This window comes from Sceloporus occidentalis, unplaced genomic scaffold, assembly GCF_023333645.1.
Source record: "Sceloporus occidentalis isolate IW3139 unplaced genomic scaffold, rSceOcc1.0.p SCAF_4, whole genome shotgun sequence".
NCBI classification, from domain to species: Eukaryota; Metazoa; Chordata; class Lepidosauria; order Squamata; family Phrynosomatidae; genus Sceloporus; species Sceloporus occidentalis.
In genome coordinates, this window is record NW_028316984.1 from 121146345 (window position 1) to 121166032 (window position 19688).

Genomic DNA, 19688 nt, shown 5'->3' on the forward strand with positions numbered 1-19688 from the left:
CACAGCAAAATAAAGCAACTTACCACTCCTGATTTCAAGCCAAATTCGGGCTGCCCCTAGGTTTTATTGCATGGCTTTTGTCCCTAAAACTGTTTTCCGGGTACAGCCCGGTTCCAATACTGGTCCCCAATTTCAGTTCAGCAGCCATTTTTCAAAGTAGGGAGCTTTCTGACTTTGAAAAATGGCCACTGAAGCAAGTTCAGAAATCAGTATTGGAACCGGGCTGTACCTGGATGGTGGTTTTGGGGGCAAAAACCATGCTATAAAACCAGGGGGCAGCCCAAATTTGGCTTGAAATTGGGAGCGGTAAGTCACTTTATTTTGCTGTGTGCTAAGCTCCAAAGAGAGATCCTTTTTGATGACATGCTATTTAGATCTCGCTAGAATAATGCATTGGTGAGTGGGAATGTTGTCATCACATTAAAAAGATTTGTAGTTTTCATTCCAAAATTTAAATGCTACTAATCACAGCGTGTTTCAAAGTGTGAAAACTTATGGGGAAGGAAATGAACACAGACAGTCCAAGCTAGACCAACTAGTTAAAAAAAATAGATTGTCTAAGTTTAAAAATGTATTTTAGTAATCTTAGAGATTTATTCTGGAAGTTATTGCAGAATTATTTTCTGCATAATTCACCCAGCATGGCTGCTGAGCATCTTCCAAGGCTTTCACACAATATATTGGTGAACTGAATCCTAGGGGCTCCAAAGAGACTGCCACCATGAAAGTTCAGAGTTCAGCAATAGCAAATCTAAAAACAGCTTAGCAGGGTGGTACTTCAATGCTACACTTTCTGTACCAGCAGTAAACTGATACCATTTCAATGAAATAGTAATCCTGTACAAAAGGAGGTCAGACATTGTATTTTGCTACAAGCTGGCATCAGAACTGAGGAAGGTTTACCCAGTCCCTTTTTTTCCTCCCAAAGATTAAGACCTGATCTGGTGGTTATCATCTGTTTCTTTAAAAAGAAGGGGAGGGAGGGAGAGGGAAGGAGAACAACCATTTCATATCCACTAACAAACACTGTACAACACAGAGAACAGTGCAAAACATTGTAAATATAGGAATTGGATTTCACGTTAAAAACAAACAAACACATAATAGCAGCACACCTGTGATAACTTACCAAAAAAAAAAAAAAGTTAAATAAAACACAATGCAAAAAGAGTCCTCTATGGTTGCATTGTGCAACCAATAGCTTAAGTTGGAGTTTTGTTCTCTGGTGGGTGTTTCTTTTTCTTTCTTTTTCTTTTTTTAGGAATTAAAATAAATCAGAACTATAAATAAGTTTCTGGCAATATATACAGACTTAAATAATTTAAATATCTTACATCTACTCTTGCATAAAACTCTAAAAAAAAAAAGTGCACCATAGATTCCGCCCATTGCTTTCCACTCTCTTCATTGGGCTTGGCCTTCTCCCCCTTCCCTGAGGTAGGTCTGAAGGGACAACTCTCAAATCCTAGGAAGAAAATGTGTCACTGTCATGGTGGGAGAGACTTTGTTGCCTTTCTTTGTTCTTCCATTTTTGCTCAGGGCTATGTACATTCCCGGATAGATCTGGGACTCATAAGCATTGTAGTTGTTCGGCAGCAGGATCTCTTTGAATTTACACTCGTCATTAAAATGGCTCTGAAATGAGAAAGCGGGGGGGGGGGGGGGAGGAAAGAAACAAGGGATGTGAGTCAGGTTTAGAAAATATTCTTGGAAAAAAAGTGGGAAAGAGGAATATTAGAAGGTTTCCCATTCTCTTTTCTACCAGCCAGGGTTGCTACAAATTCTTCAATAGTTCACAGATTTAAAGCAGGACGGATGTGGCTAGTGCTAAAGATCCCATGGACAGCCAAAAAAGACAAACAAATGGGTCCTAGAGCAGATTAAGCTGCAAACCTCCCTGGAAGCCAAGATGACCAAACTGAGGCTGTTGTACTTTGGACACATCATGAGAAGGAAGAACTCATTGGAAAAGGCAATAATGCTGGGATAGGTGAAGGGAAGTTGGAAGAGAGGAAGGCCACATGCCAGATGGATGCACTCAATTAAGGCGGCCATGGGTATGGGACTGCAGGAATTAAGCAGAGCATTGGAGGACAGAGGGTCTTGGAGATGTCTCATCCATAGGGTCGCCATGAGTTGAGATCAACTCGAGGGCAGTTAACGAGAAAAACATCTGAGTGAAGATGGCAAATGTTATTAATGAGGATGACCAGAGAAGTAGAAGAGGCTGTAGCAGCTTTCTTTTTACCTGTGCATACTGAGAAGGGAAAGATTTTGCCCTCTCCTGTTCTCCCCTCTCACTAAGTTACTTGAGTGCAAACTATTTTTGCACTTAGAACATTATCACACCATGGTTTGTTACACTGTTGCAATGGTTTAGTTTCATTTTTGATCCTTGCTTATCACACAACATTGTGACCCTCTCATGGTCGCATTGCGTTGATCCATTTGTCAAGGCAGTTCTTTTCATTCATAGAAGAAACTCATGAATGATAGCAAGAACTCATTCTGCAGCAACTGAAGTAAGCCAAGGACAAAGGAGGAAAGTGGGAGGAGGAGCAGTAAACTGGGACATTTGAAAAGGTGGGATGATAGCAGATTGATTGGGACAGACCTTGCCAAACTGGGAACAGTTAGAAGGTTTGGTCCTTTGGAAGAAAGGAGATTTTAAACAGGGAGACTGCTAAAAAGAAAAGCATTAAGCAATTTGTGACTACCAGCACTCCTCCGCTGAAAACTGTCCTAGAGATACTTTCCCTCAATAAAAAGTCTATAAAGAAAATTTCAGAACTACATCTAGCATTTAAATAATTCATGTGTCTAAATACTAAGTACTGAAATAACTCATTCTCAGCTAATAAACATACAGTTCACAATAACAAAGCCAAATAATTGTCATTATTACTAACAGCAACAAAAATAGCATACAAGAGTATTCCCCTTTATTGCTCAACAGTAAACTGTCCTACAAAGAATACGCCAGTGCCCATAAGGTACTGTGTACAATTTTATACAATGTACAATTTTTTAAAAATATATATTTATGAAAATTCATATATAAATATGTATTTGTGAATGTATTTTGAATACTTTATTAAACATGCTTAAAATGTTTAGTATATATTTAGTATGTTTAACATGTTTACTATAATAAGCATATTTTATCTGTAAAGAAATGCATTTCTGAATAGATTTATCATAAAATATACTTTTTTATTTTCAAATTAACTGGATCAATTTTTGAGCCATTCTGAGACATTTTTCAAATGCTGTAACATGCAGAGAACTGTTAAATTTGCAATAAAATTGTGTACCTATCCACAGGTTAAGTATAAAGGTGGGAATCATGTCAGTTCATACTAGAATGTATAAAGTGAATCAAACACTTCAAGTTTCCCTACTCCAGGTATGCACATGATACATCAATGCATCTTTGATGTGGATTTACAAGAGAATGTGCCCACAGCTGCTGCATTTAGCACAGCAGGGGAGAACATTTGACCTTTCAAAGGTTGTTTAACTGCAACATCCAAGTCCATCCTCATGGCTTGGGCTCATGGGAGTTGCAATCTGATTGGGGGCCATATGAGTTCCCACTGCTAACTTAGCAAAAGTTTAATGGTGAGTTTGAATGCAATTTAGGATTCTGTTGAGAGTGCATACCATCTTCTACCCCAGCCTTCCTTCATGGTGGTGACCTCTGGACATTTTTTACTGTATAGATGGCCCTCCATATCAATGAATTCCTCACCCATAGATTCAACCATCCATGGCTTGAAAACATCCCCCCACAAAATATTACAAAAAAACAAGCCTTCATTTTTCCATTTTACATAAGGGACACCGTTTTACTAAAGGCAATGGTAAAGATTTTCCCCTTGACAAGATTGTCTAGTTATGTCCGACTGTATGGGCTGGTGCTTATCTCTGTTTCTAAGCCAAAAAGCCAGCATTGTCAAAGACAACTCTGTGATCATGTGGTCAGCATGACTACACATAACGTTGTTACCTTCCCACGAAAGTGGTACCTATTTATCTACTTGCACTTTTACATGCTTTCAAACTGCTAGGTTGACAGAAACTGGGACTAGGGATGGGAGGTCACTCTGTCCTGCGGCACTTGGGCCTCGACGTGCCGACCTGCTGATTGTGCAATCATTAGAGTAAGTGCCTTAAAATGTTGAGCCACCACATACCACCATTTTACTATGTTACTGTAAATAATGAGTCTTGAACTTCCATGGATTTTGATATCCATGGGGAGTCCTGGAACCAAACCCCAATGGATACCAAGGGCCCACTGTAATTCCCACCATCCATTTTGTATAGGAATGGCACAACAAGCCAGAAATGGGAAAGCTGTTCTATCACATTTACCATGTCACCGCTGGCAGCACATGCTATACTCCATAAGCTACAAGCACCCTCGGTTACTGTTGGGTTCTAGAAACCACTTTTTAATAGATCTCCAAATACATGGAGGGGGCAGACTCCTCATCTCATCTCAGCAATAGATGCATATTCTATGTTGTGGTTTTATTTATTTATTTAAATTCCCATATTAAACTCAATGAATTAACTGCATAAGAGTATGGATGGAAACCCTCGTCTTAGGGGAAAGTCTCCTCTTTCATTTACAACAGTAAAGCCTAGGCTATTTCCAAGTATGGAAAATCCTTGGGCAGCTGCCTTGAAAATAAAGGGAGATGGGAGATCTCATTACCTTATGATAAAGAGATTTTGAAGAAGAGAGAAAACAAATAATGGACTCAAAGGAAGATTTCAAGGGTTTGACCCATGATTGGGAAATGGGCCTCCCTACTATATTTTAGCATTCATCTGATAGGATCCTAACTAACTCTTTATGGATACTCAAATGCCCAATAAGAAGAAGGCAGCTTAGCTTATATTTGCTGTTCGATCCCTTTAAAATTGGTGATGAAAATCCCCCCCCGCCCCAGTTCCAACATTTCTTCCAGGAACTAACTATCTTTCTCTTTGAGTGTGTGTGTATGTGTGTGTGTGTGATATACATGGGCAAGATGGGAGTCAAATGTTGTTTTCTCTTTCTCTTTCTCCTTCTCCTTCTCTTTCCCCCTACCCTCTCCCACTTCCTTTTCTTCATCCCCCCCCCTTTTTTTTAAGGCTAGGGAGTACCAAAAAAAGGAGTATAACTGGATATAGCTACCATGGTAAGAACAACATTCAAAAGCCTTTCAAAGAAACCTTTGAAAAGTTTTTAAATGGCACAGGTGAGAATTTACATTGCTCTCGTTCATTCACATCAGGGACAATACCCAACAAGCAAATCTATGAGCTTATCCCAAACAAGTAAAATTTGTCTCCCTTTCTCCCAGCTACTGTGACAATTGCAGTGATGCTTTACAAGGGAAAAGAGATGTTGCAGGTTGGGCAACAGATAACATCACCTTCTCTACTAATCAAATCTACTACAGGTTTGGCCCTGTAAAAATGCCCCACCACACCAATGCTCATGAGCTTGTCTGATCATCATTTCAAAGCATCTATAAACCAGTGCCTGTTATCACCACATCTTAAAGTAGCATATTCCCTATCAGAACACAAGAATGTAAAAGTTCAAGCTGTAATCCAAAACACATATATCAGTTGGAGAAAGTACTTCCTAGGATTATAGTAGGAACATATCATCCAGATGATACTGAAGTTGGCCCACAAGTACTTAAATAGTACTGCAGATCAACACAAGTAGCCTTTGGGAAGACTGTGTTGTGAAAGCACTTGGATCCAGACTTGTACTACACAGTACAAATAATGCAGTTTGACACCATTTCAACTGTCATGGCTTCATCTGACAGAATCCTGGGATTTGTAGTTTTGTGAGGCACCAGGACTTTTTGACAGAGAAGGCTAAAGATCTTGTAAAACTAAAAATCCCAGTATTCCATAGGATGGAGCTACAGTACTTAAAAGTAATGTTAAGCAGCATTATTTCTACAGTGGAGATGCATCCTATATTTTATGCAGAGATAAACTCATTAAAATCCATTGGACTAAAGTTCATTATAGTTTGGATTCAACTTCATGTGAAATAAATGCTCAGTGACAGAAGGTTGAAGACAAAGATGTTTTTAAATGGTGCAACATTACTGCAGCATTTTCTTGTAATGTAAGTCTGAGATCCCCATAAAACTGTGACAAATCCTCCAGAGGCAGAAACATATTAAGACACACTAATGCCCTAAATGATATCAGGTTTAAGAGACCTTATAAATCTATTACCCTAAATATGTATGACCCTAACAATTATGTAAAATTGGACATTAAGAAGCATGTCAGATGCAGTAGATTACTTAATGTAGCATAATGACTAATAATGTTTTTTTTCTGTTTCAAAACCAGTGTCCCTGAAAGATAGCTAAGATCAGCTGATTTATGGCTTTACTATATATTGATATAGGTCATCACAATGGATGTGGCAATGTGGACTGTCACGATGAATACTATACATTCCAACTTTCCCTATTTGGCAAGGACACTTCCAGTTAATCTTTTGCCATTCAAATTTTCAACTGTTTTTAAAATGTCCCAGTTTCTCTCTCTGCCTTCCACTTTCTCCCTTTGTCCTCAGCTTATATCAGTTTCTGCAAAAACAAACTAGTTCAGCCTCTTCTAGCTTGTCTGTTCTTCCTCACTAATAACCTTTGCCATTTTAACCAAGCTGTGAGGTTGCTTGGCTACAGGTGTCCTAATTTTTATCTGTAAAATATTGGAGGGTATGGAATATCTGTGTTTGAGAATTTGCCACTGTAATACTTTTCTTCTTCATCCCATAATTATGGGTATTGTAGTGCAAAAAGTTACTGTTCCAAGCTCTCCCACTCTCTCTATAAAAGCTACATCCTTTGTGTTATCTCTCAGATATATAGGCTTGTATCCAATGAAGTCACTGTGCAAGCAGAAGGCCACTTGTAAAAGAGGTTGTGTAAATTTATGCAGTTGTTTCTACAGTGGAGTAATAGAGCACCACTATGCTAGGTGGCATATTCATTCTGCTAATGTTATATTGGATTTAAGTCATAACTTAAATCTGAGACATAACATAAAGGATGTGGCTTTAGACCAACTGGGAAAACAATTATTATAACCATGTAGACCATGCAAGAAGACAAGGTAACCAACAGGAACAAGGTAATGGACAGCAAATCACTGTAGATACAAAAAAAAAAAAAAAAAAAAAAAAAAAGAGGAAGGATTACAACCAATTTACTACTGTACAATTATAGTGCAATTTCCCCTGAGGGGAAATGCAAGAGTTTTACAATGAAAGGCCATGGGTTAGTATTGCTATCATTGGGGCAGACCTAATGGACCACACTCAGCAGAATGAATAGAAGCATGCAGTAGAGCTGGCTTGCCCTATTATGAAGTCAGTGAAGTAATGCACTCGGTCATCTCAAGAGGTGGGGTGGGGTGGGGTAGGGAATAAGACCATTAAATCCAGAGTCTAAAATTACCCGACTGCACTGCTGCCCTTGACACCTTTAGATTTAACCCCGTTTACTTTTGGACAAGTCAGTGTGAAAACGATCTCTTTCCAGAATCATTAGGCTGAGAGGCCTGACCACACCATCCTATACAAACAGGGAGGCCACAACAGAAGGACAGCTGGAATTGACCATAAACAAGATTTGTATTATTTTTAGTAACCAAGTAGGCTTAAGAAATGAAATGCCATTTAACTATTTGTTCACAAGATGAGTATATTTTTTTCAAAAGGCTCCTTTCAAGCAACTCATTCCTTCCAGAAAAGATCAGAGAAATACATACATTTTTGAATAATGAATTTTTGCACAGTAGCTAGAAATTACTCATTTGATTTTCCAGTTAACAAAACAAGGACCAATAAGCACTTGGTGTGATGGATCAACACATTCTTGTACAGTAGGATGCAGTGACTTAGTGGTTAAGATGCCAATTCTGATGACTGGAAGATCGGAAGGTTGGAAGTTCGAGGCCCAAGTGCTGCATGATGAGGTGAGCTCCTGTCACTAGTGCCAGCCTCTGCCAAACTAGCAGTTCAAAAACATGCAAATGCAAGTAGATAAATAGGTACCAATTTGGTGGGAAGGTAATAGCATTTGGTGCTGTCATGCTGGCCTCATGACCATCATAGTAGTCCTTGGACAACGCTGGCTCTTTGGCTTAGTAACAGAGATGAGCACCGGCCCCTACAGTCAGTTACGACTAGACATTCATGTCAAGGGAAAACCTTTACCTTTACCTATATTCTTCTAAACCTTTGATAACTTTGAAGTATGACAAGGATGTGGCAGAATGAGTCCCTGATTGCATGTATTATGGTAATGTCTGAATAGGGCTTTCCCCTCACAATGACCTCATATGTTCCAATTTGTACTAGAGGCAGGTCCAGAGGAATAGTTGTGAATTTTGAAGTGCAGGTGTCATCATCACTGGCTCCACAGTCTATGCTCCAAATAATATTCCAAACAAACATTGCAGTGATGTATAACAGAGGTGGGAATTGTGTGGCTCTCCAGACGTTGCTGGGACTGTGACTCTCAACTCTATGTGGTTTTGGACTCATGGGAGTTGCACTCCAACATCTGGAGGGCTGCATGATTCCCACATTTGATCTATACCAACAAACCAGTTCTATGAGTTTCTGTTTTCACCAGGAACGTCCTTTGTAAAGTCAATGGGTCTGCATTGTCCATTCAAGAAAACACCAATCCAAAATTCTGTGCATTACAGGAAGCAGCACTCATAACAACATATTGCTACTGGAAAAATCTATCCCTATGATCTAGTCTCTGTAATGAGTTCAGCTAAGCTTTAGAGGAAGTAGGATTGCCTGTGTTAAGTAGCAGATATCTTTATCTCAGTGAATTTAAAATGTGGTGCTTAAAGCCTGCAAACCTTAGCTCCACCATAATATTGGGCAATTCCAAATAACTGTAAGATTTCAGTTTTTCAAATTATGGGTATACATCATCATATAGCTTGTATGTTTCAATAGCTCACTGTACAATCAGAAATGTCTTTTGCACTTAAAAACTAATTTTAGAGTATAAATTGCATGCATTCCATTGGATTCCATTCCTGAATGAATATATATATATATATATATATATATATATATATATATATATATATGCGCGCCCCCTGTTTTAGGACCACAGTGAATCCTCCCATCCTCACTGTAGTTCTAATGGTCTTTCCCTTCCCCCATGATTCAAATAGCAATAGAATAAATACTCCAATTGGAGTTTTATTCCTGTTGGTAATTGCAAAATGATTGCAGGCTGGATTTGGCCTGGAGAAGAGAAGGTTAAGAGGTGATATGATAGCCCTGTTTAAATATTTGAGGGGTGTCATATTGAGGATTGAGCAAGCTTGTTTTCTGCTGCTGCACAGAACAGAACACAGAACAATACATTGAAGTTACAGGAAAAGATTCTACCAAAAAGGTAGGGAAAAAATCCTGACAGTAAGAGCTGAGTAGAACACACTACGCTACCCCAGAGTGTGGTGGAGTCTGCTTCTTTGCAGGATTTTAAGCAGAGGCTGGATGGCCATCTGCATGGCAGGGGATTGGACCGAATGGCCCTTGAGGTGTCTTTCAACTCTATGATTCTATTATGGCTGGGGAAGAAAGGGCTAAACCTCTTCTTGTAACCTTCAGTTAACTTAGAGTTTACAGTTGGAAGACCGTTGTGCAATAAACTGGCATTGCTATGCCTACATACAGGGTTGTCACTAGGGTACATGGAGGGTGTGGATCACAATGGGTGACTACCACCACCCTGCCCCACTGCTGCTATTTCTGAGTCAGCCCAGGCGGTGGGTAGGCAATAGGAGGAAAAGAAGGAAAGGTCAAGCTCCTGCTACAGCCCTTCTCAGTAGCCCTTTCTGGACACCTGGTGACACCAACCTTAATGACGCAACTGGCTACATAGGTGATAGCAATAAGAGGAAAAAGGCCACAGGTGAGTAACAGCTGTGAAAGAATGAAGACTCTAAAGCAACAGGCTGCTTAGAGCTGACAGGTCTGTCTACCTTTTCTTGCCATCAGGAACAAAGTGCAACTGCTAGCTTTGTTCACCAACAGGATTCTAACCTATGTCTCTGCTTTTTGTTCTCCATTTTGCTGCTGGATGGCCAGATGGAAAGAAGGACAGAGCTCCTTAATGTTTCATTTATTATTATTTTTTATTTATTTACACATTTCTATCCCACCCATTATCATGGGATTCCAGGGGAGTGTAAACAATTTGAAACACTTCCAGATTAAAAGTATCAATGACATAAATGAGATAAAAACAACAGTTAAAACCAGCTTGAAAGGTACAACAATTTAAAACTCTGTACATGCACACTTTGAAATATTTTTTTAAAATAAAATGCCATGTTGTGGCTTTGTATTGGCAAGAAACCAACATTGGTGCCAGTTTGAACTCCAAAGGGAAGGCATTCAATAATTGTGGCATCACCCTTGTCTGTCTCCTCCCCCTTCAGATTTCTGCCACTGGTGGGACACAGAGCAGGACCCCCCTGCAGATCTCCATTTCTAGGCAGATATATATAGGAAAAGAGCTATGCAGAAAAGGAAATTTCAGCAGATTTCAGTTTCCATGACAAGCTAGGCCTGCTGAAACTCTGAAATTCCTCTTTTTCATGTGCCTATCCCACCTTGATGGGTTTAACATCCCACCCAAAGAGAAAGTATGCTGTACTTAAAAGCTTCCTCATTATTTTGTGACATTTGAATTGCTTCTGATATGGTTGTTCTCCTACTATATAAGAGTAATGGAAACCTGCCTCCAGTGGAGTCCACCTCCCTTGTTTCTGGATGAGTCACTGTCTTTGGCGTGCCTTCTATGAGTACAGGTACTTGTGCTGGATCAGAGCAATTGATCCCACCACTCTTGATACAGCCTCTGAGGTTGGGGCAGAGCAGTGAAACATGTCAAGTCACAGTTAAAATAGGAGTGGAAGCATTTCCGGCCCTGCAGTACAAATCTGGCTCCCCTGAGATTCTCCAAATAACCATGCCACCTTCCCCGTGACATCATCATTTGGTGGTTTCCCAGAGTTTGGACAAATTTCCCCCCCAAATTTATTTGGTTCTGGGATTGATAAAGATTCTCCACCTTGCAGCAGACGCATCATATCATTTCAACCATTTTATTTTAGCCTAGATCATAAGCTGCCTTGAGTCCTATTTTGGGAGAAAGGCAGGATGTAAAATAAATAAATAAATGTCATCCATAAATAAATCTTACATTTCAGCTCATAGATGTTTAGTAGTGCAATCTGATAGATGCCTACTAGAAAAGTAAAGCTGATGTTCCAAAACATTACTCTAGCTTGGAACATAGTTTGGGAATTTTCTTCTAATTTGTCATGCTGTCTATAAACATCTTCTTGAAACTCTTGAAACTGTCAGTTCACTTGCCAAAATAGACTATTATCATGCTTGGAGATGTGTTTGTGCATTAATAACATTTTTTTGACCATCATGGAATCTGGAGAATGATTTCCTGCTGCAAGTGCAAAATATTCCAGTAAGAAAGGTGCCTTCCTTTTCTTCTGACAGTTCTAATGCTCACTCAGCCATCATGTAAGAAAACCACACAGAAGTTGCTTGGGAACAATTAGGACAAGTTATCGTTTTGGATTACCTTTTTGGATAACAGCTCCCAAAATCACTCATCCAACATAGGGTGCTTTTCCAAGCTCAATATTTGTGTTTGCGCAGTAAGGAAGTCTGGTCAAATTATAATAATATTATCATATTAAAAATATGTCCCTGCCTGGTTCCCATCTTTTCAATGTTGTACACCAATTTTTTTTTAATGCAGCAGTTCTAGGATTTCCCACAGTTCTTACATTATGTCTTCTGTGAAAGATTCTAGACATGTGATCAAGAGTATGGAGTGTTTCACTTTATATATACACATTTAAAATGAAATTAAAAGAGTTGCAGCTGACCAACTTCATAATTGCTACTTACAGATCCATACAGCTTGCCTTTACTGTTCATGGCTACAAAGAGTCCACTTTTAACACCAAAGATGCTCACCACTCCTCTTTCCACTGGAGAGATCTCCAGTAAGCCTATAAGAGAAGGACAGCACTTGAGGAATCAATGAGAAGTAAGCATTTGTAGCAATATACATTCTCTTAAACCAGGTGATGAAGAATGTCCACAGTAACTGATGATATTCTAATTATTTCAATCAAGCTTCATTAGTTTTCCTGACATACTACCTTGCTAGGACACAATTCTGAACCCACACGACTGTTTCATAGATGAAAATGGGAGGGAGAGAACCATGTATGCTACCTTGATTCCTGCTTGGAGGAAAGATGGCACATAAATGTAATAAACAAATGTTTTGATTTAGCTAACAGAGGTGTTGAATAATCTTCTCTTCCTAAGCATATCTAGCATTTTACTCTTGAGCACGTAGAACATTATTAAGCATCAACCCACAAGATTTGGCTTGCCAGCTGGAGGGTTATCATATCTAGAGGGCAAGAGGTTGGGGGTAGGCTGATCTAGCTGTACAGCAGTTACACTGACCTCTTTGGGTTAATTTTGTCCCGTCCAGTGTGCATGTAATGGAGCACTGAATGGGGCTGGGCTTTTTTAGCTTGAGTTGAAAGAAAACATTATATGTCCATGGATCAGTTGGACTGTCAGTTGAAGTCTGAACATGTTCAGTGGGATACAGTGTTTTGACTTTAACACCCCCCCCCCGGTAATCCCGCATCTGAGGGTTTGGGGGGTTTATAGTCCAAAAAGTAACTTTTCTGAGCTGTGTGCCACTACAATGGAAGTAGGGGCTAGTTTAGGAGCTCAGGGCAGGCTGTGAGGCCTACACGGCTCAGTTGTCCAACAGAAAGGAATGGTTGGTATCTCAGGAAAAACTCTCAGGCAAGCTACTTCTGTGCTTCCCCACAACCTACTGCCTGAGGTGGCTACTACCTCACTCCACAATAGGGCCAGCCCTGGTGCTGCAAACACAAATTGGTTACTATCCTGGATGTTGTTGCATGGTGGTGAAAGAGTCACTGTATAATGCAGGCTTGTCTCTAAGAGAGTAGCTACTAGTGTCCAGTAAGGTTCCAGGCTCATCAATAGTTAACTACCACTCTGGATACTCAGTGTGTGCTATGCAGCCAGAGCTGCCTCACTGCTGTCATCACCCTTCACTAGAGGCAAAACTGCTCAGACTGAAATCTGGAGAACCATATTCTGCCACGTGAACCTGTCTGTGCTTTGAGATCTTCTGGAGAGGCTCTTCTCTCTGTCCCATGCTACCTCTCACAGATACATCTGGTGCAGAAACAGGAGAGAGCCTTCACAGTGACTGCTCCCAGGCTCTGGATCTCTCAACCCAGAGAGGTTAGACTAGCACCCTTCCTTACTATCTTTCTGCAAGTAGATGAAGACCTGTTGTAAGTCACCTTGAGTAAGGGGGGCTTATCACAGTCACCACATCACCATCCTCATCCCTGCTACTTGATTCACCATCAGTTATCACACTGCTCTATTAGAGCTTTCACAGAGCCCCCCATTGTGTGTGTGTGTGTGTTTGTGTGTGTGTGTGTGTGTTGTGTGACTTCAAGTGACTTCTGATTTATGGCAGCTCTAACACAAACCTTACATGGGGTTTTCTTGGCAAGATTTGTTCAGAGGAAGTTTGCCATTGCCTTTCCCTGAGGCTGAGAGCATGTGATTTGCCCAAAGTGGGCTTCATGGCCAAGTTGGGAATCAACCCTGCTCACCAGAGTCACAGTCCAACACTCAAAATACTATGGCCCATCCCTGAACTGTCTCCCTGGTAGCCCAGCCATCTGAATAGCAAATGAGTACTGCACAGCCAAGCTGCAAATGGGGTGCTTTAAAGCAGCTCTGGGTTCTGACTTAACCTTGACCAGAGTTTTGGAAAATTACTCTCCACCCCAAATCTCATAATTCCTCTGCCAGCCATGAGCAGTAGGCATGTTGTTTGGGAGGTAGATTCTGGGAGCTGTAGACCAGCCAAGGACCTTTCCCAAGCTTTGGCCCTGATTGGTTTGCTGCCTGCTTCATCTCCTTGGACTTCACTCTGGGCTGGGAGTTCTGAAGTCTTTTGCCTCCACTATGCTGATGTATCCAAAAAGATAGACCTTAAAACTGTAGTTCTCCCATTCCTGACATGAAGCCCAATACGGTTAAAGTTAGGGTTTGTTTTCATTCTGTTTTCATGGTTAGCAGCAATCTCCCACTTTGTCAGGCTTAAAATAAGTGACAGTATGCTTCAGGATGACACATGAGACATTTGTCATGGTGCTGCTGTCTTTAACCCCTCCTTCCAAGTCCTATTGTTTCAGTTGGAGAGGAGTTAGAATTAGAGTCAGGGGGCCATTGGGGTTAAGTCACTAACAGATGTTTTTTTCTGGTGGACGATCCCAGCCTCTTTGCCAAGTGACTGTGTGATCTAGAATCCCAAATTTTCTATTTATAAAGCCTATTGAAAAAAAGAAGGAGGGACATGTGAGTAGTTATCTCAGCAAACCTTGGGGCATTGCAGCAGTGGGAAACACCTGATTCATTTTTATTTTCATTATTAATAGAAAAGGTCTTGCTTTAAATTCATGTATCATACACTCAGGCGGGGGATTAGTGATCATTACAGGGGTGCAGCTTATCTCCTCTGAACTCCCTAAGTAGCACCCCATTTGACCAAATATAGCATCTGGGAATACCACTTTAAAAGATGTTTATTTGCTGTCCTTACATAGGAAAAACAGCCACTGTCAACAGTAGGAAAAGTATTGTATTGTTGTTCTTATGTGCTTTCAAGTTGCCTCTGACTTACGGCCATTTTCTTGGCACGATTTATTCACTGGCTTTGTCGAAGGCTGAGAGAGAATGACTTGAACAAAGTCATACATTGGGGTTCCATGGTGGACAAGATTTGACCCCTGGTTTTTTGGAATGCTAGTCCAACACCAACATAAGTCAGAAATGACTTGAGGCACACAACAATACTTTGCCTCAAGTCATTTCTGACTTAGGTTGATCCTGAAATAATAAATCTATCACAAAGTTTTCTTGGCAAGATTTGTTCACAGGTGGCTTGCCATTGCCTTCTTCTGAGGCTGAGAGAGTGTGACTTGCTCAAAGTTGCTCAGTGGGTTTCCATGGTCAACCTGGGAGTTAAACTCTTGTCTCCCAAACTCCTAGTTGAACACTCAAGTCACTTCACTACCTTGGCTCACCTGGCAAAATATACAATTGCCTTATATTAAGAATACAAAAGGGATAATCCCCAAGGTGGCACTCTGCATTAGTTCAAACTTCTCCTCCTTGTACTCAAGAGGAGAGCCAGCATGGGAGAGCAGTTTGAGTGTTGGGCTATGATTCTGGGGACCAGGATTCAAATCCTCCCTTGGCCATGAAAACCCAGCGAGTGACCTTGAGCAACTCTCACTCTCTCAGCCTCAGAGGAAGGTAAAGGCAACCCTCCTCTGAACAAATCTTGCTGAGAAAACTGTGATAAGTTCGCCTTAGGGTCTCCGTAAGTCATAAATGACTTGAAGGCACACAACAACAACATCAACAACAACTCAGGAGGACTGGTCCCTTTTTAAAAATGGGATTGCTTTCTTTGGTTTGGCAGGAGTCTTGCAGTCTGCACCTTACTCCTCGTCAGTTAAATGCATAAACTCATCCTGCCCTCTCCCACACATGATACATTTATGCAAAGGGCTCTTGTAGTCCCTTTGAGACTAACAGTTTAATTCTAAGTCCCACTGATGTCAATGAGTCTATTCTAACTGTGAGCTCCAGCACAGAATTCCCAGTCCATTGCATTAACTGACACTTGGCACATCCTTAGACTAGGGGCCTTTGCTTGTTTGTTTGCTATTGTCCTTTGCAAGATTAAGACCAAAACACATCAAACAAACTGGCAAAATCCAATCAACACAAAAGAAGAAGGGGGAAAAACTTTTTTGGTATAGGAAAACCAACCTGCAATTATGTCTGTTACCTGGGTGGCCTTTGCGGCAGATGTCCAGCACACCTGACAATCCCCATGGAGAGGGCACTATCCCCACCCGCCTACTACTACTACTGCTGCTACACACACAACCAGAGGGTGCCACAACAAATCGCAGTCCCCATAATTCTGCAGCATTGAGCCATGGCCGTTAAAGTGGTGTCAAACCGGGTTCTTTCTGCAGTGCAGATGCAGCCTCTCTCGCTTTCTCTCTCTGGCGTTGGCACCTTTACCTTTAAATATGCTCAAGAAGGAGGACCGTGGGGACAGATCCCGCATATCCTCCCCTCAAACCCTCTTTTAGGCAACTGCCTCCTGATAAAAACCCACTGGGGGACCTTGGGCGAGTCCCACTCTCTCAGCCGCAGAGGATGGCAAAGGCAAAACCCGCTCGGAAGGAACTGGCCAAGAAAACCCTAGAATGGGTTCGCCTTGAGTTCGCCATGGGTCAGAAATGACATGGAGGCACACAACAAGAACAACAACGAACTCCGCTGTTAAGGGTGCATGGCACTGCAGACTTCATCCACTTTTGACACAGCTTTAACTCCCATGGCTGATGACATTCCGGGGATTGTAGTTCTGTGCGGCATTTAACCTTCCTTGTCAGGGAGCTGGAGGGGGGGGGGGAGAAACTATAATTCTCAGAATTGCATAGCAGGGAATCATGGCAGTAAAAGCGGCGTCCAAGTGGATTATTTCTGCGGTGCGGATGCAGCCTGTAACAAGGCTGCGTCTGCAGAAACAAGGCAGCCTGACCCCATTTGCCGGGGTCCCGCACAGCCCTGAAAGCCAGCGCAGAGGCCCCCGCCAGAGACAGCCAGGCCGAGTGGTCGGGGCCCTGGGCTGGACTCCCAGCTTTGCCATTGAAACCCCTGGGGCTCCCTGAGCAAGGCACACTCTCTCAGCCTCCGCAGGGGAAGGCAGGTCCCAGCCCAACGCTTAATGATAATGATAATGAAGAAGAAGAGGAGGAGGAGGAGAGTGGTTTGAGCGCTGGACTAGGACTCTGGAGACCGGGGTCTGATTCTCAGCTTGGCCATGACACCCACCGGGTCACACTCTCTCAGCTTCCAACGCTCAAGCTATAATAATAATAACGACAACTAATGAAAAAGGGGGAGAAGAGAAGAAGGAGGAGGAGGAAGAAGAGGGCCAGCATGGTCTAGTGGTTTGAGCGTCGGAGTCGGACTCTGAGACCAGGATCTGATTCTCCGTCCGGCCATGAGCCCCGCTGGGGGACCTTGGGCAAGTCACACTCTCTCAGCCTCAAGCCACCACACCACGTCAATAATAATAATAATAATAATAGTAGAGAAGAAGGAGAGAGCCCGTGCGACTTCGTGGTTTGAGCGTCGGACTAAGGGGGGGGGGCTTGGTCCGGTGACCCTCTCTCGGCCTGCTGTCGCCTGTGGCCCGGCGGGGACTTACTGTAGCGGTTCTCGTTGTGGATGCCGTTGATGCGGCTGTCGGGCAGGACCTGGATGTGAAACCCGATGCCGACGTTGCAGTAGAGGCGCCGGAGCCGCTTGATGCCCAGGAGGTAGGAGTCCCCCCCGTCGCGGCCGGCCTCCCTTCTGTCGCTGCCTCCTGCTCCTGCTCCTCCGGCGGGGATCCGGGCCAGGGAGCGGGAGAAGAGGCTCTCCCAGCGCCACTCCAGGGTCTGGTTGGGGGGCACCATCGGGGGCACCATCGGGGGCGCCAGGCAAGGCCAGGGCAGGGCCAGGAGGAAGAGGAGGGCGGCCGGGCAGGAGGGCAGCCAGGGGCCCATCATCCGGAGCCACATCGGGAACCGCCCGCCCCTCGCCCGCCTTGAAGGGGGCTAAAAATACCCAGCCCTGGCAGGGAGGGCACCGGCAGCAGGAGCAGGAGGAGGGGGGCAAAGAAGGGGAATCAAAATGAACGTGGAAGGAAGAGCTCCAGATCGCCCTCCTGGAAGGAACTGGAGAGCCTCTAAAGAGAAGGATGAGGGTGGCGGTGGTGGGGTGTCTATGGGGGCCTTGCCCCTTTCCCCCTGGAGGACTGGGCTGCAGCCTCGCCTAGCCTTGGCTCTCCCAAGCCAGAGGGTGCCTCTCTTCAAGGGAGGACCTGCTTCTTCTTCTCCTCCTCCTCCTCTTCCTTCTCCTCCTTCTGCTCCACCATCGCCCTGGGTCGCCCCCGAAAGACCAGGGACCTTTATAGAGGCCGGGGCTTCCCTCTTACATCACTACCTTCCTCCCCCCCTCGACCCTCCAGGGGTTTGGCAAAGGATGGGGGGCACCCCAAGAGGAAGAGGAGGAGGAAGATCGGGGACACCCCCATGGCTCAGCCCCCTTCCAATGGGATCTTGGAAGGAGAGCCAGGGAGGGAGGGAGGGAGGGAAAAGCAAAGGTACCCCACTTTTCTCTTCCCCTTTCTTCTCTTTGGAAGGAGTGTAATCTAAGGGATTGGTGGCCAAAGGCTATTTATTTATTTACTTATTTATTCATGTATTGTCTATCTCTCTTTTTTCCCAAGCGGCTGTGCCAATCCTGTTCTTGGCAGTCCAAGGCGCGCGCACACACACACACACACACACAGCCCAAGAATGCCCAACATGCCTTCCTCCAAGATGCCAAGCCTCCCTCCTTGCCTTCTTCTTCTTCTTCTTCCTCCTCCTAACAATGTCTCACTTTGTGGAAAGTTGTGGCATTTCAGCCTTCTTCATATATATATATATATATATGGGGTGGTTGTTCTTTCCCAAAGCAAGAAAGGGAGCTAAAGAATGCCTTTTTGCATGGGAGGATGGGACATATTTTTTTAAGAATGAAAATATTTGCAGTTAAAACAACAACAATAAGAACAACAGGAAAGAAATCATTTGTCGGGAAATAGCCAAAAGGAGAAAGAGGAGGAAAAAGAGAGAGAGAATATATACCCTAAACCGAATCTTTCAAATGTAAGGAAGAAGAGGAAAGTGTAGCCTTTGTAGGCAGGGAGGGGGAAACCCCATTGGAAGCAATAGGGCTCCTTCTGAGTAGAGAGGGAAAAGGACCCAGAGGCAAGTTCTGCAGCGATCGCCCGGATCCACTGGAATGGTATCTTAAGGAGACTTTTTGGTATCTGATGGTTTTAGGTTACACAGGCGCTTCTTCGAGTGTCAGGCTGACAGCCCAATGGAGAAGGCGGCTCTCTGGTTACATATATGCTCCCTGGAGTCATTTTCCTGCCTATATGTGTGCGTGTGTATGTGCGTCTATATCTAGATATATATATCTATCTCTCTCTCTCTCTCTCTCTCTCTCTATATATATATATATATATATATATATATATATATATAGAATATATATAGACGATCCCGAGAGCAAGATTTCCAACGCCTTTCCCTCCCTTGGGAGTCAAATGTTGTAAGAACTCTCAGGGAGCGAAAGCTTGCAAGTGTATTTTCTGCTTGGAGAAAGCCAAGGGCTTCCTGCCTTCTTTCTGGCAAAGGTCTGCCAAAGTCTGGGCTCGAGTGGGTTCGGGATAAGATGAAAGGAAAACAAAGCCGGGATAAAAGCATTTGGGGTTCAGACTGGACACCTGATTGGTGTCGATCCCGGAGCGACTTTTTCATAACATAATAGTAATATGATTGGCAGGCACACATTTGCCAGGGACTCCAAG

The 19688-nt window shown here is 43.0% G+C and overlaps 1 protein-coding gene across 1 annotated transcript; it reads right to left on the reverse strand.

Annotated features, from left to right (window-relative positions):
- Positions 1-1458: 1458 nt before the first annotated feature.
- FGF4 (fibroblast growth factor 4) lies at positions 1459-17844 on the reverse strand. Its single transcript, XM_089523112.1, has 4 exons — positions 17490-17844; positions 12017-12120; positions 4141-4143; positions 1459-1635 (listed from the first exon to the last, which is right to left on the reverse strand). Exons 1-4 carry the CDS (start codon positions 17842-17844, stop codon positions 1459-1461), a joined length of 639 nt encoding a protein of 212 aa, XP_089379238.1.
- Positions 17845-19688: the final 1844 nt, after the last annotated feature.